Source organism: Barbus barbus (assembly GCF_936440315.1).
Source record: "Barbus barbus genome assembly, chromosome: 18".
Lineage (NCBI taxonomy): Eukaryota > Metazoa > Chordata > Actinopteri > Cypriniformes > Cyprinidae > Barbus > Barbus barbus.
In genome coordinates this window covers 1440899-1468151 of record NC_136746.1, presented here as the reverse complement: position 1 = coordinate 1468151, position 27253 = coordinate 1440899, and the positions used below count along the sequence as shown (strand labels likewise).

At 46.1% G+C, this 27253-nt stretch overlaps 1 protein-coding gene across 1 annotated transcript in view; it reads right to left on the bottom strand.

Moving 5' to 3' along the window:
- The window catches only part of LOC306883993 (tripartite motif-containing protein 16-like protein), a 49321-nt gene extending 22799 nt beyond the window's left edge, over positions 1–26522 (bottom strand). The window contains exons 1-2 of the mRNA XM_079439580.1: positions 26433–26522; positions 26119–26352 (exon numbers count right to left, since the gene is read on the bottom strand). Coding sequence (XP_079295706.1) covers positions 26119–26352; positions 26433–26513 — 315 coding nt within the window. The 5' untranslated portion in view covers positions 26514–26522. The remainder of the gene's footprint in view (positions 1–26118; positions 26353–26432) is intronic.
- Between the last annotated feature and the right edge of the window lie 731 nt (positions 26523–27253).

Sequence of the window (27253 nt, the reverse complement as noted above, 5' to 3'; positions counted from 1 at the left end):
CCACCCTCTGTAGAGCTCGTCTGTCCTGCATGGTGCTGTTTCCAAACCAGGTCGTGATGTTTCCCGTCAGGATGCTCTCTATGGTACAGGAGTAGAAATTCCTGAGCACTTTAGAGGGCAGTCTGAAGTCTCTCAAGCGTCTGAGGTGGTCGAGACGTTGCCGGGTCTTTTTCACCACGGTGTTGATGTGACAGGACCATGACAGGTCCTGCGTGATGTGAACACCGAGGTATCGGAAGCTGTCCACTCTCTCCACTGGGCTCCTGTTGATGATGGGAGTCTGGTAGTTCCTCTCCTGCTTTGTACTAAAGTCCACTATCAGCTCCTTTGTATTGCTGACGTTCAGGAGGAGATTGTTCCTCTGGCACCAGTTCTCCAGATTTACAATCTCCACTAGGTAGGCCGACTCATCATTGTTGGTGATCAGGCCCATCACAACAGTGTCGTCAGCAAACTTGATGATGACGGTGGAGTTGGTAGTGGCCACGCAGTCGTGGGTGTACAAAGAGTACAGCAGGGGGCTCAGAACACAACCCTGGGGGGCTCCAGTGCTGAGAGTGAGTGAGGCTGAGACATGTCCGCCCATCCTTACTGCCTGTGGTCTGCCAGTCAGAAAATTGGAGATCCACTGACACATTGATGAGCTGAGTCCCAGGTGCTCCAGCTTGGTGGTGAGTGTGGAGGGAATTATGGTATTAAATGCAGAGCTGTAGTCGATGAAGAGCATTTTAACATAATTCCCTTTCCTAGTGTCCAGGTGAGTAAGTGATGTGTGGAGGAGATGTGAGATTGCATCGTCTGTGGAACGGTTCTGGCGGTATGCAAACTGTAGTGGGTCGAGTGTGTCCGGTAGTGAAGAAACGATGAAGTCTCTGACCAGGCGTTCAAAGCACTTCATCACTACTGAGGTGAGGGCTACAGGGCGATAGTCATTGAGAGAAGCAGGATGAGGTTTCTTCGGGACAGGAACAATGATGGACTCTTTGAAGCATGTGGGGATCACCGACTGAGATAAAGAGATGTTGAATATCTCTGTGAACACAGGTGCTAGCTGGTCTGCGCAGGCTCTGAGAATACGACCTGAGATGCCGTCTGGTCCTGCTGCTTTCCTGGTGTTCACTCTCTTGAAGGCTCTCCTCACGTCATGCTCGGAGATGATGAACGCGTTTCCGGTACTGGCAGAGTCTTCCTGTCTGTAGCCGTTAGCGTCGTTAGCATTAGCATTGCTAGCGGCTTTAGCTGCAGCCTCGAAGCGAGCATAGAAGGTGTTCAGCTCGTCTGCCAGAGTCGCGTCCACGTTCGTCATACCGGTTGTTGGTGTTTTATAGTCCGTAATTGTCCTTAATCCCTGCCACAGGCTCCTAGAGTCACTCTGTTGGAGCTGTGACTCTAGTTTTCTCCCGTAGCGCTGCTTCGCCTCTTTCACCGCCTTCCGGACGTTGTATGATGCAGCCTTGTATGGTTCCATGTCCCCCGACGCAAGTCCCGTGTTGTAGGCAGCGGTGCGAGATCTCAGAGCGTCGCGGATGGTTTTATCCACCCACGGCTTCTGGTTGGGAAACGTTCTAATAGTCTTTTTTTCCACGGTATCATCCGCTAGTTTCCCGATGAATCCCACAACCGCTTCCGTAAACACGCTGACGTCATCATCGGAGCTGTTTCGGAACATGTCCCAGTCTGCGTCATCAAGTGCGTCCTGTAACGCGGCCACCGATTGGTCCGTCCAGCGCGCGACCTCCCTCTGAACCGGGACAGAGGGGATGCTTTTTGTCATTTTTTTATAGGTGTATGTAAAGTACGTTAAAAGTGTTTACATTCATTTTTGACCTACTGCCCAAATAGAGACTGACTCTATCGTATCGATTTGTGTATGACTCACTGCATACCTCTTAGTTTCTTGCCTTTTTTGGCTGGGACTTCTTCTTCTTAGGTTTCTTGGTCTCTGAGGACTCTGAATGAGACGATGAACTCAGACGATGAATCAGAGGATGAGGAGTCAGATATATCTGACTCCTGTTTCCTCTGTTCAGGTGCCTGCTTTATAGGTGGGATATTACTTCTAACTGCAAGAGCTGTGAAAATCAAATAGTTAAGGAATTGTTTGACAATATTTGCCAGTGGTGTTATGACGATCAATATTTTTGAAGCCGTAATGTTCTCAAATCAGTTTTACCCTCTTTAAGTCTTTCGCGGAGGAAATTTCGTTCCTCTTTAAGTGTATCTACCCATTCTTTTAGGGTAGCAATCTCCCTTTTTTGACCTTCAATGGTCTGCTTTGCCTCCTGCAGAGCTGTTTGCAGAGTAGTTGGCGACCACCCCCCTTTTCCAGATGTACCTTTTGGAAAACCAAATCTTGTTTTTTTTTTTCTCTCTCTGTAAAACACATTATTCTTAAATTATTTTCTTATTGCATACTTTTCCTATTTAATTTTTTTTTAAATTATGGTAAATACTGGTAAAATGCACAAACAATGACATTTAAAAATATACACTTTTTGATATACCATAAAAATAACAGGTAGTCCATCTGCATTATATAATATTTAGGCTATCCATCTCATAGTAGCCTACCAACATTTTATTAACAGTAGAATAGAAATCTTACTGTAGTCTTGAAATCTGAGTACTGTCTTATGTTTTAAAATCACTTACAGAGGAAGTGTGGTCCCATCAGGCTAACATGACAGTCACGACTCGTGCAGCTGTAAGCTTTTCTTTTTCTTTTGATTTCACTCGCGATCTTTACAACACACATTATATTATATTTCATGGCACACTCGTTTTACGCGTGTTTGGCGCCACCTATTGTTGGGGTGTATGATTGACATGTCAAAGTCTAGACGCTGAATATAAGACGACCGCGTTTTTTCAGATGTATTTCCAAGAAAAAAAACATTGTCTTATATTCGGGTCAATACGGTACTTCAAAGTTCTGTAAAATGTAGTTGACTGTGAAATATGCTCACCAGTTTCTTTAGCCTTGTCTGCTGCAGAGGTCTGTGGATGATCCCTCAAGAGGTGAAAGCACTGTAAAGTTTCAACAACAGATGAAACATGGAATGTAGCTCATTTGATGTGTGTGATGTATGCTAATGTCTGATGGCTGGGCAGGTCAACAGCTTGACACTCAACTAGACACACAATACAGCTGTATTTTTACATTAATATTTAAATCTCCAACAATACTTAAGACTGAGGCACTGGAAATTTTGAATGAGGTAAAAAACTAGTGACCGTTACTCCTGCTGTATGTTGGGGATAAACTGAAGATACAACCACCATCATGTAAGCTGATTTTTTCACTAGAAGCCAAATAGTATTGAGGCAGGAACATTACATTCAGCTATTACAATGAGGGTTAGAGCCCTTCATAGCCAAATTTCTCTTCCTAAAAGGGACCATTTTTTTATCACTTCTTTGAATATATAATAACAGGAGGCAATAAAGTAAAATTAACCTACCCTCCTCACTGCTCTTGGTCCTTGAAGATATATTTTGTTGATTTTGTGGAGGCTGAACCACAAACAGGCTTGGGTAAATGATGAGAGAGGGCAATATATTTACAAAGGATTTGGCTTTTACTTAAACACAATGTAGATGGCACTGTGACACAGGGGTGAAAATTCATGTAATTACAACCATTTCTTTGTACATAAATTATTATTTAATATTTGACATACCTGAACTGTAACAGCACGGCCAGGCTCTCCCGCCAGTCAGCTCCCTCGATCAACCTCACCTGATTACTAATCACAAGCACCTGCACCTCGTCATCACCTGCATCAAGAGCACTATAAAACCACTCACCACATTAATCGCCCAATTTATTACCCACTTTCGTGAGGTGTTCAGTCCGTCACCAGGGGATTCCAACGTGGGCGAACAGCTTTACCGGCTGCGGCAGGGCTCGTCTACTACACATGAATACTCTCTCAAATTTCGTACCCTCGCGGCGGCGAGTGGTTGGAACGAGCCCTCTCTGCTGACCGCTTTTCGTCAGGGTTTAAACCCCGCTTTACGCCTTCAACTCGCGGCGTACGATGTTAACTTCGGCTTAGAGAAGTTCATCCAGCTGGCCGTCCGCTGCTCGAACCGCATGCAAGCCTGCAGCCCAGAGCCCATTACCACCAGCATGTCATCTTCAACCCAAGCTGCGAGCAAGGAGCAACCTGAACCGATGCTCACTGACTCCTACCACCTTACGCCTGCAGAGAGGCTTATGCCTGTATTGCGGAGACAGAGCGCATCTGATCCAAGACTGTCCCATCCGTCCTGCCCGTCTGACGGTAAGTGGGATGAGACCCACTTTTCCTATAATGAAACCCTTCACCACTAAAGCTCAATTGATCATTGGTATCCGTTCTCTGCCAGTTACCATCCTCATCGACTCCGGCTCAGCGGGGAACTTCATCGCGGGGTACCTTTGCAAACAGCTCCGGCTCCAGACCACCGCCACAGAAACCACTTTTCAAATCCAATCCATAACAGGTAAATCCCTCTCACGCCACCATATCAATCGCTGTGTGGGTCCCCTTCAATTACGCATAGGCTTGCTCCACCAAGAGGAAATTCACCTTTTGATATTGGAAGAATCTGGCGTAGACATCATCCTGGGTCTCCCCTGGCTCGTGCAGCATAACCCAAACCTGTCTTGGCGCACCGGTGAGGTTATAAAATGGGGTAACTGCTGCTTCCCGCGCTGCTTCCCACAATTACCACAGCCCTTGCCTAAGGCCCAATACTCCCTTCCATTGTGTGCCACCACTATCGAGAGCCCTGCCGCCCTACAGTCAATCGATTTCCCCTCTGAGTATCACCACTTCAGCGACGTTTTCTGCCCCAGGAGGGCCTCACAATTACCACCACACCGGCCATGGGACTGTGCCATTGATCTGCTCCCGGGTGAGTCAGTGCCAAGGGGTAGGATTTATCCCCTCTCTCTCCCTGAACAGAAGGCCATGGAGGAGTACATTGAGGAGGCACTCAATCAAGGATATGTCACACCATCAACCTCCCCTGCTGCTTCCAGCTTTTTCTTCGTGGCCAAGGAGGACGGTGGCCTCCGTCCCTGCATCGATTATCGTAAACTCAATGACATCACTGTCAAATATCGTTATCCCCTTCCTCTTGTCCCTGCAGCCTTAGAACAACCACGCGGCGCCACCTTATTCACTAAACTGGACCTCCGCAGCGCCTATAATCTCATTCGAATCCGAAAGGGAGACGAATGGAAGACTGCCTTCATCACGCCCACAGGCCATTATGAATATAGGGTTATGCCCTATGGGCTAGTCAACGCCCCCTCAGTCTTTCAAGGTTTCATGAATGAGATGCTCCGGGAGTACCTCCACCAATTCGTCATCGTCTACATCGACGACATTCTAATTTACTCCCGGAGCCTGGCCGAACATCGCCAGCACGTTGCGGAGGTCCTCCAACAACTTCGGAAATACCATCTCTTCCTCAAGGCGGAAAAATGTACATTCCATCAACACAGCATTCACTTTCTCGGATATGTCATCGACAGTGGTGGTGTCCGCATGGACAGGAGGAAGGTGGAGGCGATCGCCTCTTGGCCACAGCCCAGCACCATCAAGGAGCTCCAACGCTTCCTTGGGTTCGCCAATTTTTATCGCCGGTTCATTGCCCACTACAGCACAATCTCCAGTCCACTCACAGATCTATTACAAGGCGGCTCGAAAACCTTGAAGTGGAACGACCAAGCCTCCTCTGCCTTCCACCAACTGAAACGAGCTTTCACCACCGCACCTCTTCTAGTCCACCCAGACCCAGATTTGCCTTTTGTCGTGGAAGTTGACGCCTCTACCACTGGCGTAGGAGCAGTGCTATCTCAGCAGCAGGGGACGCCTCCCAAACTCCATCCATGCGCCTTCTATTCCCGTAAACTCAGCCCGGCGGAAAGGAACTATGACATCGGCAATCGAGAACTACTGGCCATCAAGCTCGCCCTAGAGGAATGGAGGCATTGGTTGGAGGGGGCAGCCCATCCCTTCGTGGTTCTTACCGATCATAAGAACCTCCAGTACCTACGGGACGCTAAACGTCTTAACCCACGCCAGGCCAGATGGGCTTTATTCTTCACCCGTTTTGACTTCCAGATCTCCTATCGCCCAGGACCGCGCAACCTGAAGGCTGATGCCTTGTCTTGGGTCCATACCCCGGAGGAAGGACCAGAGGGCATTTTAGCCATGAAGGTTATCGCAAGTCCCATCCAATGGTCCTCTCCATCCATTGCCTCTGATAATCCTCCAGCCAATCCGCCGGGCTGTCCCCCAGGTCACCAATACGTACCCAGAACCCAACGGACTCCGCTCATATTCTCCACTCATACATCCCTCGGTACTGGCCATCCAGGGGCCAACGCGACTCTCTCGCTGCTACACGAAAGCTTCTGGTGGCCCAACATGGCCAGGTACGTGCGAAGGTTCGTTCAGGGTTGTCCAGATTGTGCCATTTCAAAAAGCTCCCGTCATCTCCCGACTGGTAAACTCCTCCCATTACCCATACCCAATCGTCCATGGTCACACCTAGGGGTGGACTTCATCACTGACCTGCCTGCTTCTGACAAATTCACCTGCATCCTTGTCATAGTAGACCGTTTCTCCAAATTCTGCTGCCTAATCCCCCTCACCGGTCTACCTACAGCATTACAAACAGCCGAATTACTCTTCAACCACATCTTCAGGTACTATGGCATCCCGGAGGACATAGTATCTGATAGAGGACCCCAATTCATCGCACGGGTTTGGAAGGCTTTCCTCTCCCTCCTAGGTGTGACCGTAAGCCTAACCTCCGGCTACCACCCTCAATCCAACGGACAAACAGAACGCAAGATTCAAGACATCAGCCGTTTCCTGCGAACCTTCTGCCATAGCCGCCAGAACTCCTGGAACCAGTTCCTGGGCTGGGCCGAGTACGCGCAGAACTCCCTGCGCCAAGCCGCCACTGGACTCACGCCCTTTCAATGCGTACTCGGCTACCAGCCCCCGCTCTTCCCTTGGTCGGGAGTACCTTCCGAAGTCCCCGCAGTGGATTACTGGTTCCGGGAGAGCGAGAGAGTCTGGGACGCTGCCCACCATCAATTACAGCAGGCAGTGCGCAGACAAAAGATCTCTGCCGATGTCCGTCGTTCTGTCGTTCCCACCTACCAGCCCGGACAGAAGGTGTGGCTGTCCACCCGGGACATTCGTCTGCGCCTGCCTAGCCGTAAGCTAAGTCCCAGATTCGTTGGCCCCTTTACCATCCTCGAGCAGATCAATCCTGTCACCTACAAACTCCAACTAGAGCTCTGCGCGGGACTGTTTTCTTCATCCCGCTCCCGCCCACGCCCGCCGAATTTCTGACCATTACCGCCCGCTCCCGCAACGTGTGTGTTACACTCCCGCCCGCACCCGCAATATGTATGTCCACTCCCGCCCGCACCCGCAAAACTCAGAGAATTTATTCCCGCACGATAATAGAGATGCATTGATTTTGTGTCTTCTCCCGTCCCGCAGGAAAAAAAAAAAACGTATTGTATTGCTATTATTAAAGAGATTCATGTTTGTTCCTTTCCCTGACCTGCATGTATTCTGACGCACTGGTAGGGAAGATGAATATAGCCTGGGCTATCGGGGACATCTAAAACGCTTAGGCTACCGCGCGTTTCTTTAGACTTCAAGTACTTTGATTTTGTTGACAATGACATCATGTCGCTAGGTTACCTCCCGATCCCGCAGTGTTTTTTTTAGCCGCCCATTCCCGCCCGCAGCAAAGTTCAAACCGCCCGCTCCCGCGAGATTTGCGTTGGGTCCCGCGGGACCCGGCGGGTCCCAATCCCAATGCAGCCCTCTAACTCCAACTACCCCCACAATACCGAATTCATCCCACCTTTCACGTGTCACTACACCATGTCTCCCTTCTGTTTCCCCAGAGCCTGGTCCGATCGTGGAACCCCCTCTCCCGCTCATCATCGACGAAGGTGCCGTCTACAGGGTCCGGGAGATCGTACATTCCTGGCGCCGTGGTGGTAAATTGGAGTACCTCGTCGACTGGGAGGGTTATGGCCCCGAGGAACGCTCCTGGGTACCCAGAGAGGATGTTCTTGACCCGATGCTCTTAGAGGATTTCCACGCTAGTCATCCGGAACTTCCAGCCCCACGGGGTCGGGGCAGACCACCACGACGCCGGGGTCGGCCCTCAGGATCGGGCCGTGGAGAGGGGGGTACTGTAACAGCACGGCCAGGCTCTCCCGCCAGTCAGCTCCCTCGATCAACCTCACCTGATTACTAATCACAAGCACCTGCACCTCGTCATCACCCGCATCAAGAGCACTATAAAACCACTCACCACCTTCACGCCAGTGTCCGATCTCGTTTGTACAACGTGGACTCTACTCCCGCATCCCACGGATCGATGAGTATACTTTATATACATTTACCCCTTAGACTTACCTCCTGTTCTCCGCCTCGTTGTCTCCTCTGTCACCAGACCTGCCTCGTCTGAGAACGGCGTCCTCGGATTCCGGTCCTCATCCTCTGCCCCGAGCCTCGAACCTGTAAAGCAGGAAGACGAAGTCAGAACGACTATCGGACACATCCAAACTGTCCACTTGGAAGCCACTCACCTCTTACCACGATCTCCTGCACCCGCACCTAGAAATAAAGTCACAGTGTTTTTACTTACCCTTGTTGTCTGGCTGCGTTCATAACATGAACATGGCTGCGTCACTGAAGCTTATAAATTTCAATAAAAAAATTACATGTAAAATTTAGAATGGTAATGAAAGTGATCTACTAGAATTTAAAAATACTAATGCATAGGCTACTTTAATATTGAGAAACCACCTATGACTGTTTTTTAACTTTAAATGTTTGCTTAACCCAGATATTTTTTATTTTCATCTTTTTCTGAGATTGGGGTGTCATAAAGGCTAATGCTGACAAAGGAGCATTTGGTACAGAGCCCTGTTCCATGCTAAACCATGCTTTTTCAGCATCATTGTTAATCCAAGCCACTATTGCTGTAAAATGAGCGGCCCAGTAATAATATCTTAAATTGGTGCAACCCTCCCTTATCTTTTCCTACAGTTAACATCTTTAGTTTTATTCTGGGTCATCTGTTCTGCCAAATTAATTTTGATATGAGTTTATCTAGCACATTAAATGTAGATGCCGGAATCCATACAGGGAGGGGCTGAAATAAAAAGAGCAATCTAAGTAGAATATTCATTCCCACTGTCTCAATCCTGCCGAAGAATGAAAGTGGCAACACCTCCCACTTTAGTGTATCATTTTTAATTGTGTGGATTAATTTGTCATATTTTGCCTGATACAGCTGTGAAACTGTAGGTGTAATGGCAACTTCTAAATATTTGAATCCCTGTTTAGACCATCTAAATTATGCTCTATCATTTAGTTCCGGCCAGACTCCAGTAATCATACGTGCTTCTGATTTAGTTGAATTGATTTTATATCCAGAGATGGATTCATATACTTCTAGGCAATCCAGAACAGCTGGTATTGAAGAAATTGGATTTTCAATAAATAAAGTCATCTGCCACCTATGACTGTTAAACTTGTAAGTTAATAAACATCACTTTCCACATCAGATAAGTAAATGAGTAGCCTAAGTCACACAACAGTAAATGTTAATTTCAACAGTTTGTCTAATGATAGTTGAAGCCCCCTTTTGGCAATAAATGTTTTCATATTAGCTCTGGTTTAGATTCCTATGCATATAGGTATTACTGTTGTCACAGTTTTTGTAATAATACATTGAAAGCCCATAAATGTACATTGAGCCTTGGGATAAGTGAATGAATGAATGAATCCTACCTTTTCCAGCCTTCTCGACTCTTGATTTCTGAGGTATATCTTGTGGAGACTGCTGCATGGATGGGTCTGGGTGGAAGATTAGAGAAGATAAAGAAAACAATATCAAAACAGAACTTTATAACATCACATAACGCTTTTTATTTTGTTGGTGAAGAGGAAATAAATTGTTGGGAGTATAACATGAACCTAAAATGTTTGTAGACACATTTTACTTGTCACTCAATTACAATCTACAATCTATAGTTACAATGTACTTACAATCTATTCTAAGTAATTACATTGCTGATATATTAATTTGTATAACATCCAACATGGTTACACTATGTACAAATTTCAACTTTTATATTACCATGGTATAGTGAACATGAATAAGAATATTTAGATTTGCAGACTAATACTAATAGACTAACTTAATAGTTCACTCCACGATTTTAAACCCAATTAAAATCTATGACTAATGACTAATTCTGACAGGCATCAGAAAGCTGGCAAATACTTGTATGGTTCATTATACATTAGGGGGGAAAGAAATTAGCTTTTGCAGCCGATTATTACTCTTTCTGGGCATCAAGGAGCTAGCTAAGCTAGTAATGTAACTTGCTAGCCTATGAAGTAGTGGCCATGGATTTCAAACAAAAACAATAATGCATACATCAATATCCACACATTTGAGGTTGTCAGTCCACATACCAATGTCATTCGCCTTTCTTTTGCCTCTTCGCGTACCCACAGACTCCATGTTAACTGTAAGCTGCTATCACAATGTGTGTGTGCGTGCGCTATATAAGGCAGTTACCTTGATGTGTGTTTTTGGATTTGGCGCGCTTCTCTTCCTCATCCTCCTCCTGTTCCCTGCTGACTGGTTCAAGTCGTATGACAGTAGAAGCTTTCCTTGTTCGTAGCCTCATTTCCAAAAGGAACTCTGATGGGGCCTGTATTTCCCGTGTATTGTCAAAGTAGGATATCTCTGTCAGAGTAAAGGGGGCTCCAAATAGTTTGATGCCATTAAGAAATTGTATAATGTTTTTGTTTGGAAGCATGATGTCTACCACACAAGTAGTGCTGGGCAACAGTATAGAAACGATCGCTCTTCACCACATCCGGATGACACCCAATTATTTTGTTTTTCTAGCTTTATGGGTAGCTGCAGTGCTTGACAAAGCACAAATGTGTGTATTCACAAATACACACATTTTAAATCATACATGTAAGTTAAGTTCACGATAATTATTCCCTGGACTGTGTCCTATCCGTACCGTTTGCCGATCTGTTTCGCACATGCGTCGATGCGTCTGCGTGCACGTTCGAGCACGCAACTCCACAACCAGAGATGCAAGCGGGTGTTGCCTTGGTAATTTCAACTAGAACAATAGAACATAAAATCATGCATTTAGGAAATAAAATATTATCTTTAATGCAGGGAAAGCCAGCCAAGAGGAGGACAGTCAAAATAATTAAATGGTTACAGAAAAAGAAGCTTTTGAAAAATAAAATAAGATGCAGGTTGTGTCAGAACAAGATGAAGTTAAAGAAGAAAGGCAACTCAACAGATGTCTACAGGTGGTAAGTTATGTGCATGGTTAAGCTGATTCTTGGATGCTATATTTAAATGACAATAAGATTACAGGTACATCTCAGAAAATTAGAATATGGCGAAAAAGTTAATTTTTTCTTGTAACATTTCAAAAAGTGAAACTTTCATATATTTTAGATTCATTACATGTAAAGTAAAACACTTCAAAAGTTTTTTTTGTTTTAATTTTGATGATTAGAGCTTACAGCTCATGAAAGTCAAAAATCAGTATCTCAAAATATTAGAATATTTCCTAAGATCAATCAAAAAAAAGGATTTGCAAAGCAGGAAAGTTCAAGTTCTTTAAAGTATGCTCATTTCTGAACTCAATACTTTGTCAGGGCTCCTTTAGCACAAACTCCAGCATCAGTGAGGAATGGCATGGAAGCGATCAGCCTGTGGCTCTGCTGAGGACTATTGAGCCTTCAGCTCGTCTGTATTGTTGGGTCGACTGTTTCTCATCTTTCTCTTGAAAATATCCCATAGATTCCATATGCGGTTCAGGTCAGGCATGTTGGCTGGTCAATCAAGCACAGTAATCTCATGGTCAGCAAACCACTTGTAAGTGGTTTTGGCAGTGTGGGCAGGTGCTAAAGTCCTGCTGGAAAAGGAAATCAGCATCTCCATAAAGCGTGTCAGCAGATGGAAGCATAAAGTGCTCTAAAATTTCCTGGTAGACGGCTGCATTGACTGTGGACTTCAGAAAACACAGTGGACCAACACCAGCAGATGACATGGCAGCCAAATCATCACTGACTGTGGAAACGTCACACTGGACTTCAAGCAACATGGATTCTGTGCCTCTCCACTCTTCCTCCAGACTCTGGGACCTTGATTTCCAAATGAAATGCAAAATTTACTTTCATCTGAAAAGAGGACTTTGTAGCACTGAGCAACAGTCCAGTTCTTTTTCTCCACAGCCCAGGTAAGATGCTTCTGATGTTGTCTCTGGTTCAGAAGTGGCTTGGTAGCCCTTTTCCTGAAGATGTCTGAGTGTGGTGACTCTTGATGCACTGACTCCAGCTTCAGTCCACTCCTTGTGAAGCTCTCCCAAGTGTTTGAATCGGCTTTACTTGACAGTATTCTCAAGCTTGCAGTCATCCCTGTTGCTTGTGCACCTTTTCCTACCCAAATTCTTCCTTCCAGTCAACTTTGAATTTAATATGCTTTGATACAGCACTCTGTAAACAGCCACACCTTTCAGTAATGACCCTCTGTGACTTACCCTCTTTGTGGAATGTTCATCTTCTGGACCATTGCCAAGTCAGCAGTCTTCTCCATTATTGTGGTTTCAAAGAACAAGAGATACCCAGAATTTATACTGTAGGGATGGTAATTAATTGAAACTCAAATGTAAATATTCTAATGTTTTGAGATACTGATTTTTGACTTTCATGAGCTGTAAGCTCTAATCATCAAATTTAAAACAAAAAAACTTTTGAAGTGTTTTACTTTACATGTAATGAATCTAAAATATATGAAGGTTTCACTTTTTGAAATAAGTTACAAGAAAAAATGAACTTTTTCACCATATTCTAATTTTCTGAGATGTACCTGTATAACATTATTAATAAGATTAGTAATTATGTACTTATCTAAAACTTATCTAATAGATTAATAAGATTAGATAAGCTTACAAGTTATGCTAAATAGCATGCTCTTTACTTTAGCTAAGACATTTCAAGCCTTCGACCAACAGAAAGAGCATACAGTACCATTTTATATTTGCTAAAACGCCTATTTTTTCTTCTTAGGCTTTGTAGGCTCAGGCTATAAATTATTATTATTTGTTTCCTCAAGGGTTTGCCGACATAATAGCCATAGAGGCAACAAAACCACCAAGACTGTCAGATCAGGATCAATCTTTGAGAAGTCAAGATGCAGCCTACTTTCATGGATGAGTTTTTTTTTACAGGTAATTAGATCATCCATTCAGATAAGTAATGATATAGACACCCCTCTCTCTCTCTCTCTCTCTCTCTCTCGACATACATAGGCACGTAGATTTGGAAGGCTTTGGTTCTTTAAGCCACAAAGCTGGCAATATTTGGACCTCCTTAAATAGCATGATCAGTAAAACAGCAGTGGAGTTCAGTGCAGTGGATAGTGGTGTCTAGCAGTTGTCCATATAGTAAGGCACATGGTCAATGAAAGACTCAATACATTTGTTCTTAGTCTATAACATGTCCATGCATTGGTAAATATTTAATATTCAAGTAAATTTGCTTCTTTGTCAGGTTTTCTCAAGGCTTGCGAATGAGGCAGGTTGATATGAAGACAGATGGTATAGCTAAAAGCTCAGCAACACTCTCTAAGATGTCATCCTGTGTAAGAAGAGTGTGCAGACATGCAATGAGGCAATATGAAAACAAAGCAGGACAACGCCTTGGAGGTGAAATGGAGTTTGTTGTCATCGATGAGAGCAACTTCCGCCATAAACGAAAGGTATTCTATAAAAATATTTATTTTTATTTATTATACAGTTAAAAAAAACTAACACTAGATTGCTCTATTCTTTTTGTGTCGGTTTTCTTTTTTTTATTATATAACAATAAAAACCTTTCTATGTGTACTGCTTTAGGCTAACTAAGACTTGTTATAGCATTTGCATATCACCTTTTGTTGATTTTGATTTCTTCCATTGTTCTCATTTGTAAGTCGCTTTGGATAAAAGCGTCTGCTAAATGAATAAATGTAATGTAAATGTAAGGATTAAGTTTAAACTATCTTCCTTTGTTTGTGCTGCATTCTGATACTAGAATGTGTAACAATATCAACCCCAGCTTCCTAGTTGCCAACTAAATTGCAGATAGTATGCTGGTCAGACCTGGGGCTACATTTTTTTGTGTTATTTATGTTACTTATGTTTTAAATTAAGTATTTAAGAATAAAATATATAAAATGTTACTGTGCTTGTGACTGGCTGTACATGACGCATTCATCCAATATGAATAGAATGAACAGAAATAGAAATTAAAATAGGGCCCTTAGGGTCAGGCTATATGACTAATATGACAATTCACAACGGTGAATTGAAGTGTCAGATGTTAAGAAAATATGTTGTTTTTTTACAGTATGCTCGTGGGAGAATATCCAGCACCTGGAGACGCAAAAAGTGGGTTTTTGGGATGCTTGGAGTAAAAGAAAAGCATCGAAGACCTATTCTGAGGCTGGTCAAGAAGAGGTCCCGCGACCATCTGATTCCCTTAGTGGTGAAGCATGTGCAGCCTGGGACATTAATCCTTAGTGATGAGTGGAGAGCATATAGGTGTCACGTTCCCTCTCGGGAAACAAGGAGCGCGGAGACGTGGAGGTATCAATAAGCCTTTTTATTGAAACACACACAAGGAGACGAAGAGCTTGGGGAGAGACGAACATCAATGACGATTCTGACGATAAGACCGGACACAGGGGCTAGGAAACACAGGGCTTATAAACACAGGGAAATTAACGAGGAAGAACAGAAACAGGTGAGGGCTAATCAAACGCAGGGCTAGGGACTAATTAAACTAATGAAGACAAACGAGGACAGGAACAGGAAGGCCAAATATGGGCACAGGAGGAGGGGAAACACAAGACAAGGACTGACATTACGCCCCCCTCCGGAAGGCGTGTCCTCACGCCTAACACCATCCAATGGGGAGGGGGGGTGGGCGCTCTGGAGGCCTCCAGGGCGGTGCCCGTTCCAGGGGCCATGGCGGGTCAGGGGACTCGGGAGGCCATGGCGGGTCAGGAGACTCGGGAGGCCATGGCGGGTCAGGAGACTCGGGAGGCCATGGCGGATCTGGAGACTCGGGAGGCCAGGGCGGGTCAGGGGACTCGGGAGGCCAGGTCGGGCGCTCTTGCAGCGCGGACTCTGTCGGGCGCTCTTGCAGCGCGGACTCTGTCGGGCGCTCTTGCAGCGCGGACTCTGTCGGGCGCTCTTGCAGCGCGGACTCTGTCGGGCGCTCTTGCAGCGCGGACTCTGTCGGGCGCTCTTGCAGCGCGGACTCTGTCGGGCGCTCTTGCAGCGCGGACTCTGTCGGGCGCTCTTGCAGCGCGGACTCTGTCGGGCGCTCTTGCAGCGCGGGGCTGGACAGAACCAGCGGGAACGTGCGTGGAGCCGGCACGGGAGGGCACGTGCGAGGAGCCGGCACGGGAGGGCACGTGCGAGGAGCCGGCACTGGAGGGCGCTCGGGAAGCGCGGACACCTGGGGGCGCTCTTGCAGCGCGGAAACTTGGGGACGCTCTTGAAGCGCAGCCACTTGGGGACGCTCTTGACGAGCTGGGCTGGACGGAACCAGCGGGAACTCAGGAGGGCACGTGCGTGGAGCCGGCACTGGAGGGCACGTGCATGGAGCCGGCACTGGGGGGCGCTCGGGAAGCGCGGACACTTGGGGGCGCTCGGGAAGCGCGGACACTTGGGGGCGCTCGGGAAGCGCGGACACTTGGGGGCGCTCGGGAGGCGCGGGGCTGGATGGAACCAGCGGAGACGAAGGAGAGCCGGACGGAACCAGTGGGAACTCAGGAGGGCCGGACGGAACCAACGGGAACTCAGGAGGGCCGGACGGAACCAGCGGGAACTCAGGAGGGCTGGACGGAACCAGCGGGAACTCAGGAGGGCTGGACGGAACCAGCGGGAACTCAGGAGGGCTGGACGGAACCAGCGGGAACTCAGGAGGGCTGGACGGAACCAGCGGGAACTCAGGAGGGCGCTCTTGAAGCGCGGGGTTGCGGGGGTGCTCTGGGCTGAGGACAGCAGCAGTGCTGGGAAGAGTTGGGTGGCAGGAACATTTGGCAGGGTATGTGGAGGGTCCTGGCGAGCGGTGAGCTGGTGAGGCCGGGTTGTTCTCGGGTTGGGTTGGACGAAGATCGGTTTGACATTCTTCGACTTCGAAATCAATGCCATGTACATTGAGGACATAATTTATCAGCCCGATAAGGGAAAAACTGGACGTGGGGATATCGCAGCTGATGACATCTTTGTCCAACCCAAACCGAAAACACACACCGAGCGAGGCGTCAATCCAGCTCACCTCGTTGGAAACCTCAAGAAACTCCTCTACATACTCTACCAACTCCCGACCATCCTGCCGCAGACACCAAAGCCTGTCTTCAGCCATAGTGTTGTTGTAGGTCCGGTCTTCTGTCACGTTCCCTCTCGGGAAACAAGGAGCGCGGAGACGTGGAGGTATCAATAAGCCTTTTTATTGAAACACACACAAGGAGACGAGGAGCTTGGGGAGAGACGAACATCAATGACGATTCTGACGATAAGACCGGACACAGGGGCTAGGAAACACAGGGCTTATAAACACAGGGAAATTAACGAGGAAGAACAGAAACAGGTGAGGGCTAATCAAACGCAGGGCTAGGGACTAATTAAACTAATGAAGACAAACGAGGACAGGAACAGGAAGGCCAAATATGGGCACAGGAGGAGGGGAAACACAAGACAAGGACTGACAATAGGGGTGCTCTCACCAACTTGGGCTACAGGCATTTCACCGTGAATCATTCTAGGTGGTTTGTTGATCCTGTAAGTGGAGCTCACACTCAGCACTTGGAGAGGGCATGGTTAACATACAAATCGATAATTTGGCGATTGAGGGGAAACCGAACTGCCAAGCTTTTGAAAGAGCATATTGCAGTTATAGAATGGACATACTGGCTTGGAAACAAGCATAAGGAAGGATTACTTGGTCGTTTGTTAAAGGACATTCGGCACCAGTTTCCCTGTTAGATAATAATTGTAAGCCATTGGTAGGGTATAGTACGGAAGTTCTAAGCGGCCATGCATTATTATAATTTTTCTGTCTTGTTTTCTCATGATCACGACTTAATTTTCTCGTGATCTCGACATAACGAAAGTTGTTTTGTTGTTATCACGACTTAATTTTCTCTATGTATTCGGCATGAGAAAATGCTATAGAAGTAGCATCATCGCAGCATCATGGATGATCGTATTCGCTTTTACTTTGATCAGGGACTCACTCAAACTTAAATAATAAAAATAAAAATATAGTATAAGTACCATCCCAAATATTGAAGGTGTTGTGTGTGTGACCGACTACATTGATCCATGATATAATACTTGTCATGCATATTCATACTCGGCCGTTTTAGCTCTGTGTCTGTCAGTGATTGACGACTTACACATAAGTGTTCGGCACTTGAGAAGGAGGCTGTCGGGTCTGCAACTTGATTGTCGAAGACAATATAGCGACCCTGATTTTCTCACAATAGCTACAATTACGTTGTGAGAAAACGGTTTTTAGGTTGAGATCAACAACTTTCGTTATGTCCAGATAACCACAAAACAACTTTCGTTATGTCGAGATCACGAGAAAATTAAGTCGGGATAACGACAAAACAACTTTCGTTATGTCGAGATCACGAGAAAATTAAGTCGTGATCACGAGAAAACAAGACAGAAAAATTATAATAATGCATGGCTGCTTAGAACTTCCGTAGTATAGAGTGTAGAAACCAGAATTATATGTTAGTTGCAGAGGTTTTTGTGAGCAGGAGCCTAAAGCTTCAGCTATCTTAAAGAAAAAAGATGATGGATCCTTACTGGATATTTACATGAACTAAACAGCTTTATGGTTTTGTTAAGTGTTTTCAGATAAAGCCACTAGAAGTTCATGGTATATATACACTGAATTCCTTCTCAGCTCTTCCCAGGCATTGTTGTTGATTTAACTGTGTTAAGTACTGGGTTAACTGGGTTGCTGTTCAACAATAAAGCAGAAAGTTGAGATCAAAGTCTTTTTGTGTCCACAGCTCATTGTGTGCAAAAGCTTAAACTTTCATGTTCATATTCATATCATTTCACAATTATGCCATCATTAATAACACACCGTTTATTCATATTTAAAAGGACCAAGTCACCACTTTAGTTGAGGGGGCACACACATGATGAAGTCATGAGAAGCTAATGCTTAGTTAATGATGAGTACTGTATTTGGATGCCAACAGAATTTACAAGCTATGTGCTGTGATTGGCCAATGTTGGGGTCTGGTCACCACTTTAGTTGAGGGGCCACACACATGATGAAATCATGAGAAGTTAATGCTTAAATAATGATGAGTACTGCATTTGGATGTCAACACAGAATTTACAAGCTATGTGCTGTTATTGGTCAATGTTGGGGTCTGGTCACCACTTTAGTTGAGGGGGCACACACATGATGAAGTCATTAGAAGCTAATGCTTAGTTAATGATGAGTACTGTATTTGGATGCCAACAGAATTTACAAGCTATGTGCTGTGATTGGCCAATGTTGGGGTCTGGTCACCACTTTAGTTGAGGGGGCACACACATGATGAAGTCATGAGAAGCTAATGCTTAGTTAATGATGAGTACTGTATTTGGATGCCAACAGAATTTACAAGCTATGTGCTGTGATTGGCCAATGTTGGGGTCTGGTCACCACTTTAGTTGAGGGGGGCACACACATGATGAAGTCATGAGAAGCTAATGCTTAGTTAATGATGAGTACTGTATTTGGATGCCAACAGAATTTACAAGCTATGTGCTGTGATTGGCCAATGTTGGGGTCTGTCCATTTACTGCAGGCTATATGAGGATGACATGAACATGCTTGAAAACGTCTCAGGTTACGTATGTAACCATGGTTCCCTGAGAGGGAACGAGACACTGCGTCCTCTAGAGGTCGCTATGGGAACTCCATCTACATGACCCGTGCCTGAAGCATATACAGGTATACAAAAACACCAAATTTTGGCCGGCAACAGCCTATGACGTCACTCCCGGTGCGACCACAGTATTAAAAGGGCGCATCATCCACTTCTTCGTCTGAAGCGGCATCCGAAGCATGGCCTGAAGTCTAGAGGACGCAGTGTCTCGTTCCCTCTCAGGGAACCATGGTTACATACGTAACCTGAGACGTTCCCTTTCAAGGGAACTTCGAACTGCGTCCTCTAGAGGTCGCTATGGGGAACGATATACCCACGCCGCCATGCTGAGGGGAGTGCATGCCATTCCACAAAGGCGAGCACTAAGCATCAACTCTACCAAAAAGAATAAGGGAGTTGTCCCTGGGATGAATTGACGGCTGTCAGTGACATTATCCCTTTCGCCAAAGGCCTGAGTTGCATACCCCGGAACTCACATGATAGAGGCCGGACCCTGGACCCAGGGTAGAGCTCAAGGCTTGGAATCAGAAAAGGGATTCCTTTAAGGGGATACGACCAAGCGCTTAGGATAGTAACTAAGCCTGGCCTGTCACCCAGGGGCTACTGCTTGCTCCTACAAGAGCTAGCTGAAGGAACTGTATCAACAGATCCTTGGTAGTAGCCCCTGTTCAAGTAGTATCACTGGGGATACATAGGTAGAGTGGGGCCCAAGGTGAAAATGGGCCTAACCAACTCAAAGAATGGGTACGAAGCCGCAGCGCGTAACCCATACCATACAGGATTTTAGAAAAGACCGCAAAACACTCGGTGTGCGATCTTACCACAGCATGGCTTTCAGAAAGTGCACAAAGACTAGCGTGCACACTTACCATAACATGGATTTGTAAACATCGTTCTTTTCAAATGCTCTGGAGAGAGCAGCCTGCTCAAAAGGTGACCCTCTATAGTGAGGGGAGCAATGCTAGCTCTACCAAGACAGAGCTCTGGAGAGCAGAGAACTCAACTTTCAGCATGAGGAGGAAACTCAGACGCTCAAAAAGGGAGCGGCATGCTCATAGGTGACCCTCTATAATGAGGGGAGCAATGCTAGCTCTACCAAGACAGAGCTCTGGAGAGCGGAGAACTCAACTCTCAGCATGAGAGGAAACTCAGATGCTCAAAAGGGAGCGGCATGCTCATAGGTGACCCTCTATAGAGAGGGGAGCAATGCCAGCTCGACCAACAAGGAGAGCTCGTGAGGGAGCAGCATGCTCATAGGTGACCCTCTATAGTGAGGGGAGCAATGCTAGCTCTACCAAGGCAGAGCTCTGGAGAGCGGAGCACTCAGCTCTCAGGATGAGAGGATACTCAGCACATACATAAGTAGAGTGGGACCCAAGGTGGGAACCGGGGCCTGACCGACTCAAAGAATGGGTACGAAGCCTCAGCGCGTAACCCATACCATACAGGATTTTAGAAAAGACCGCAAAACACTTGGTGTGCGATCTTACCACAGCGTGGCTTTCAGAAAGTGCACAGAGACTAGCGTGCGCACTTACCATAACATGGATTTGCAAATTTTATTCTCCAAATGCTCTGGAGGGAGCAGCAGGCTCATAGGTGACCCTCAATATTGAGGGGAGCGATGCTAGCTCTACCAAGGCCGGGCTCTGAAGAGCGGAGAACTCAACTCTCAACATGAGAGGGGACTCAGATGCTCATAAGGGAGCGGCATGCTCATAGGTGACCCTCTAAAATGAGGGGAGCAATGCCAGCTCTACCAAGACAGAGCTCTGGAGAGCGGAGAACTCAACTCTCAGCATAAGAGGAAACTCAGACGCTCAAAAGGGAGCGGCATGCTCATAGGTGACCCTCTATAGAGAGGGGAGCAATGCCAGCTCGACCAACCAGGAGAGCTTGTGAGGGAGCAGCATGCTCATAGGTGACCCTCTAAAATGAGGGGAGCAATGCCAGCTCTACCAAGACAGAGCTCTGCAGAGCGGAGAACTCAACTCTCAGCATGAGAGGAAACTCAGTCGCTCAAAAGGGAGCGGCATGCTCATAGGTGACCCTCTATAGAGAGGGGAGCAATGCCAGCTCGACCAACCAGGAGAGCTCGTGAGGGAGCAGCATGCTCATAGGTGACCCTCTATAGTGAGGGGAGCAATGCTAGCTCTACCAAGGCAGAGCTCTGGAGAGCGGAGCACTCAACTCTCAGCATGAGAGGATACTCAGCACATACATAAGTAGAGTGGGGCCCAACGTGAGAACCGGGGCCTGACCGACTCAACAAATGGGCACGAAGCCTTAGGCGTAACCCATACCATACAGGATTTTAGAAAAGACCGCAAAACACTTGGTGTGAGATCTTACCACAGTGTGGCTTTCAGAAAGTGCACAGAGACTAGCGTGCGCACTTACCATAACATGGATTTGCAAACTCCGTTTCTCCAAATCCTCTGGAGGGAGCAGCATGCTCATAGGTGACCCTCTATAGCGAGGGGAGCAATGCCAGCTCGAACAACCGGGAGAGCTCGTGAGGGAGCAGCATGCTCATAGGTGACCCTCTAAATGAGGGGAGCAATGCTAGCTCTACCAAGACAGAGCTCTGGAGAGCAGAGAATTTAACTCTCAGCATGAGAGGGAACTTAGACGCTCAGAAGGGAGCGGCATGCTCATAGGTGACCCTCTATAAAGAGGGGAGCAGTGCCAGCTCGACCAACAAGGAGAGCTCGTGAGGGAGCAGCATGCTCAACGGTGACCCGCTATAGTGAGGGGAGCAATGCTAGCTCTACCAAGACAGAGCTCTGGAGAGCGGAGAACTCAACTCTCAGCATGAGAGGATACTCAGCACATACATAAGTAGAGTGGGGCCTAAGGTGAAAACCGAGACCTGACCAACTCAAAGAATGGTACGAAGCCTCAGCGCGTAACCCATACCATACAGGATTTTAGAAAAGACAGCAAAACACTTGGTGTGCGATCTTACCACAGCGTGGCTTTCAGAAAGTGCACAGAGACTAGCGTGTGCACTTACCATAACATGGATTTTAATAACATTTCTCTCTATCAGATGCTCTCTGGGGGAGCAGCATGCTCATAGGTGAACCTCTCTCGAGAGAGGAGCAATGCCAGCTCGACCAATAAGGAGAGCTCGTGAGGGAGCAGCATGCTCATAAGAGACCCTCCATAGTGAGGGGAGCAATGCTAGCTCTACCAAGAAAGAGCTCTGGAGAGCGGAGAACATGAGAGGGAACTCAGACGCTCATAAGGGAGCGGCATGCTCCAGAGTGACCCTCTAAAAGAGGGGAGCAATGCTATCTCGACCAGCAAAGAGAGCTCCTGAGGGAGCAGCATGCTCACAGGCGACCCTCTAAAATGAGGGGAGCAATGCTAGCTCTACCAAGACAGAGAGGATACTCAGCACATATATATATAAGTAGAGTGGGGCCCAAGGTGAAAAATGGGCCTAACCGACTCAAAAAATGGGTACGAAGCCTCAGCGCGTAACCCATACCATACAGGATTTTAGAAAAGACCGCAAACACTCGGTGTGCGCTCTTACCACAGCGTGGTTTTTAGAAAAGTGCACAGAGACTAGCATGAGCACTTACCAAATATGGATTTTAGAAACCGTATTGTCAGATGCTCTCTGGAGGGAGCAGCATGTTCATAGATGACCCTCTAAAATGAGGGGAGCAATGCTAACTCTACCAAGAAAAAGCTCTGGAGAGCGGAGAACTTAACTCTCAACATGAGATGGAACTCAGACGCTCAGAAGGGAGCGACACGCTCATAAGTGACCCTCTAAATAAGGGGAACGATGCCAGCTCAGCCAACAAAGAGAGCTCAAAAAGGGAGCAGCATGCTCATAAATAACCCTCTAAAGTGAGGAGAGCAATGCTAACTCGACCAACTATGAGAGCAACCTGACAAGGAGGCCTAAAGAAAGGCCTGACGTGCTGAGGTTTCTGAATAACAGAGCTCTGGGAGCGGAGACTCGACTCTCATATGAGAGGAAACTCAGACGCTCAGCAGGAAGCGGCATGCTCATAGGCAACCCTCTATAGCGAGGGGAGCAATGCCAGCTCAACTAACAGGGTAGAGCTCGGAGGGGTACAGCAGCAACGAGGAGCAGGTTGTTAAGTAACAAAGCTCTGGGAGCGGAACTCTACTTACAGCAAAAGAGGGAACTCACACGCTCATACGAAAGCAGTATACTCAAGGTGACCCTCAACAGTGAGGGGAGCAAAACTAGCTCTACCATGATAAAGCTCTAGAGAGCGGAGAATCTACTCTCAGCATGAGCGCTCAGACACTCAGGAGGGAGCGGCATGCTCATAAATAACCCTCCACATTCTAGGCGAGGGGAGCAAAGCCAGATCGACCTACAAACAGAGGGATACCTAACAACCCGAACAAGCTGCTGGAAAAAGTATCAGCAGTAATAGGTAGCTGAACAGAAGGCAACAAGGGCTCAGGGAAACTGCTACTTAAACCCTAATAAGGGTGGGCAGTTCTAAGCTAAACCTCATGCACCTATTATGGCCTCGTTTGAAGAACAAAAGGGCCAGACTTAGAAATGCTGCTCCTCAGAGCCAAAGCATTGTACTCACCCATCCATGGATCCCGCGCAGAAGAACAGTCCAGTGTAGGGGCTGAAATAAGGGCGCAGGAGGTGCTCACCTAACCTCAGTCAGGTGGTAGAAACTGAGGTTGAAGGGGAATTAGAGAGGGGAAGATGAGGGCTTTAGATGTACAGGCCCCCTGAGGGAAGGAGAGATGTTCAACTCTTACCCTGGCCTGGGCGAGAGCGTTGCAACACCCCGTCCGGACCACCTCCCTCAGGTCTTGCTACCTCTCTTTGACCCGCGCCACCCTTGAAACCCTACCCGCAGGCGGGGAAGGGCGCGAGTCGCGACACTAGCCTTCTGTGCCCATCTCTGATCCTCAGATCGGGATGGGCCAGGACCCCTGCGCTGTTTGGGCTCAAACCTGGACCTTCTCATTTAAATTAAGGTTTTAAAAGCCGCTGAACACGCCTTTGCCCTTGAACTTTTACACCACCGACTCGACGGAGGTACCAAAAAGTACAGAAGGCGAAACCGGAGCATTGAGAAGAATTTTTTATATTTTTTTTCTCTCTTCCCAATATCTGCCAGGTTCACCTACAGATGTCTCTCCGTTACCACCCTGGCCGCCATAGAACTGCCCATAGCAGAGGCGGCCTGCTTAGTGGCTCAAAGAGCCAAATTGGCGGTGCGGCACAGCTCAGCAACCTATAAATATATATATATATATATACACATATATATATATATTTTTACAAACCTTTTATCCAGGTCTTTCAACAGATCAGCCTGGTATGCCTGAAACACTGCCATAGTGTGTAATGAGGCGACAGCCTGACCTGCTGCTGCGTATGCATTGCCATTCCAGCGTTTTTTGTTTTTTTCAGATGACGTCAGCAAAATCGCGTCATTGTCATCCAACAGCTCGCCCTCGCTCGCGACTGACGAGCGCGAGAAGGAAAACCCCTTCTATAACTCATTGGCGAGAACCACCTGCAAACCCCATGAGCTAATTTTCCTCCGCGCTTCAGCAGCGGAGGGTCCTGAACCGCGGGAAGCAGACGGCTGCCCCTCTTTCCTCGAAAAGAGAGACAGACGAGAGCAGAGCTTATAGAAAAACGCACTGTGACCCTATGAACAGAATAGACTTCAGTATGGAACCAAGTCAATTATCAAATAATCTAGGAGGTTAAATACTGATCAATGACTTGATTAATAAACACACAAGAAATAATGAAATAATATTATTGTGAAGGGTATGGTAGATTGGCATCCACTCCTTCAGCATGAATTCAAGATGATTCATGTACCAAAAGTATAGATTTATCCACAGTGGATAGTAAATGCCTTTTTTTTTTGTGAACAAAGAAAACATCATGATCATGCGTAATAAATCATAAATCATGGTGATGTACGCATCTTAGTTAATGTCTTAATTAATGTGTTGTTCATCCATGAAGTCATGATAGATATACTTTGAATTCTTGTTAGTTCCTGATAATTCATGAGATATTAATGCATGAAGTAACGCATAATTCATGCATGAATTTATGCATGAATTCATGGTAATTTGTGTACCCTTAACTAAAGTGTTACCGAATTATATATATTTCTATGCTAGTGTGACCATTGACAAACACTTTCAGTACTTATACACAAACATATTTAAATGTAATTGTATTCTCACTGTCACTGCCTCTAATTACATAAAACATTTTTTTGGTAGTTTTTCACTGCAAAACAACACAGAAAATCCTTTAAGTATTGCCACAATTTTTGAAAAAATCTGCAACACATTCAGTCATTTTAAGCCAAATATAAGTTAAATCCTCATGGGCTGATTCCTAATTTATAGCCTCACTTCATGTTTTGGGACTTCATTATCAAATTAATCAATGTGTTACAGGCAAATAAAAATCAGTTTTATCAGGTTTGAGGATCATTTGATCCAATTTAGAGGAACGTTACTCAGGATCAGTACTACTGAGTTCACTGATTTCACCATGACTGAGGTAAGGAAGGGAAAACTGAGGTAAAAGTTTAAACGTTGACGTTTTGAACTGTTGGTGGTGCTAGTGGTGATTGACAGCAAAATATATCTTCCAGAAGAAAGAGAAATGATTTCTAAGTGATTTTCAGAGCTGTAAGCCAATTGGAAGCAGTGTCTCTTTCAGAAGAAGAGTCTAACTGATGATTATATAATAAGACACTCATGAAATGTTTCTCTAGGAGTCTCCTGTCAAGTCAAGTCACCTTTATTTATATAGTGCTTTTAACAATACAAAGCACTTAACAGTATCAAATTGGAGGACAGAGTGTCAGTAATGTATAATAATAAGATGAAACATTAAATTTTTAGTGAAATTTTTTTTAGAGATGTTTAGAGATGTCATTGTCTAGCTCAGTTTAGTTTAAATAGTATCTGTGAAATCAAATTGACGATAATCTCTAGAAATCAAGTGTCACAGCAGGATCTGCTCAAGTCCACTATGATCCTGTTCTTCTAGATCTGTGTTACCTGCAGGAACTGGATGTGATCCTGTGTGTGTGAAAGCTGCTCCAGCTCAGCGTCTCTCCTCCTCAGATCATTGATCTCCTGCTCCAGTCGCTCCAGTCGTCCTTCAGCTCGACTCACTGCAGCCTCTTCCTGATCTCTGATCAGCCGTATCAGCTCAGAGTGGCGTCTCTTAATGGAGCAGATGAGCTCAGCAAAGATCCTCTCACTGTCCTCCACTGCTGTCTGTGCAGAGCGCTGTTAGGACACACAGTGATTCAGGCTTCAGTGAGTCTGAACTGAGACTGAGACAACCTTCTCATCTTCTCCAGACTCACCTTATGAGACTCCACTGCCTCTCTCAGCTGCTGAATATCTTTCTCTCTCTGTTGGATTCTCTTCTGGAATGTCTTCTGCATCTTCTTCAGCTGCTTCTGCAGGACAAACAGATGATAGTGAATGTCACAGAAAACTACTGGCACTAAATCATCATGTGAACAGATTAATCCAGTAAAAGGTGAACTGATAACTAATGGCTGTAGGTTCAAACTCAAGAAACGATTTTCATTTACAATCATCGTACATGAATTATCGTGAAGATTAAGGCTCGTTTCACACCCCGTGCGTACATATAGTAAAAGTGAAACTAACACAGATGTAGAGCTTCACACTGACAGTGTTTCTGCTGTGTAATTAAGCTGTGACTGTACACTGAAAATAGACTATTGGATCACTGCACTGAGTATTAACTTGATCGCTAGTTTTAAATACCTGTTTCTCCGTCCTCTGTGCTGCAGCTGATACGATGTTGTGGTTTTTATGTTCATATTTTGTACACAGCACACAAATGCATTGTTTGTCAGTAATACAGTACATTTCCAGATGCTTCTCATGTTTCTGGCAGATCATCTCCTGCAGTCGTCCAGTGGCATCGGTCAAATTGTGTCTCTTTCCTTTAAACCAACTCTCATGTTGTTCAAGGTGATTCTGACAGTAAGAGTTCAGACACAACAGACAGGACTTGGCGGCTTTGTATTTTCTTCCAGCACAGATGTCACACTGCACATCTTCAGCTTCAGCATAACAGTCAGCAGGATGTTTCCTCTTCTTCAGTTTCACCACCACTTCAGCCAGAATGGTGTTTCTAGCTAAAGCAGGT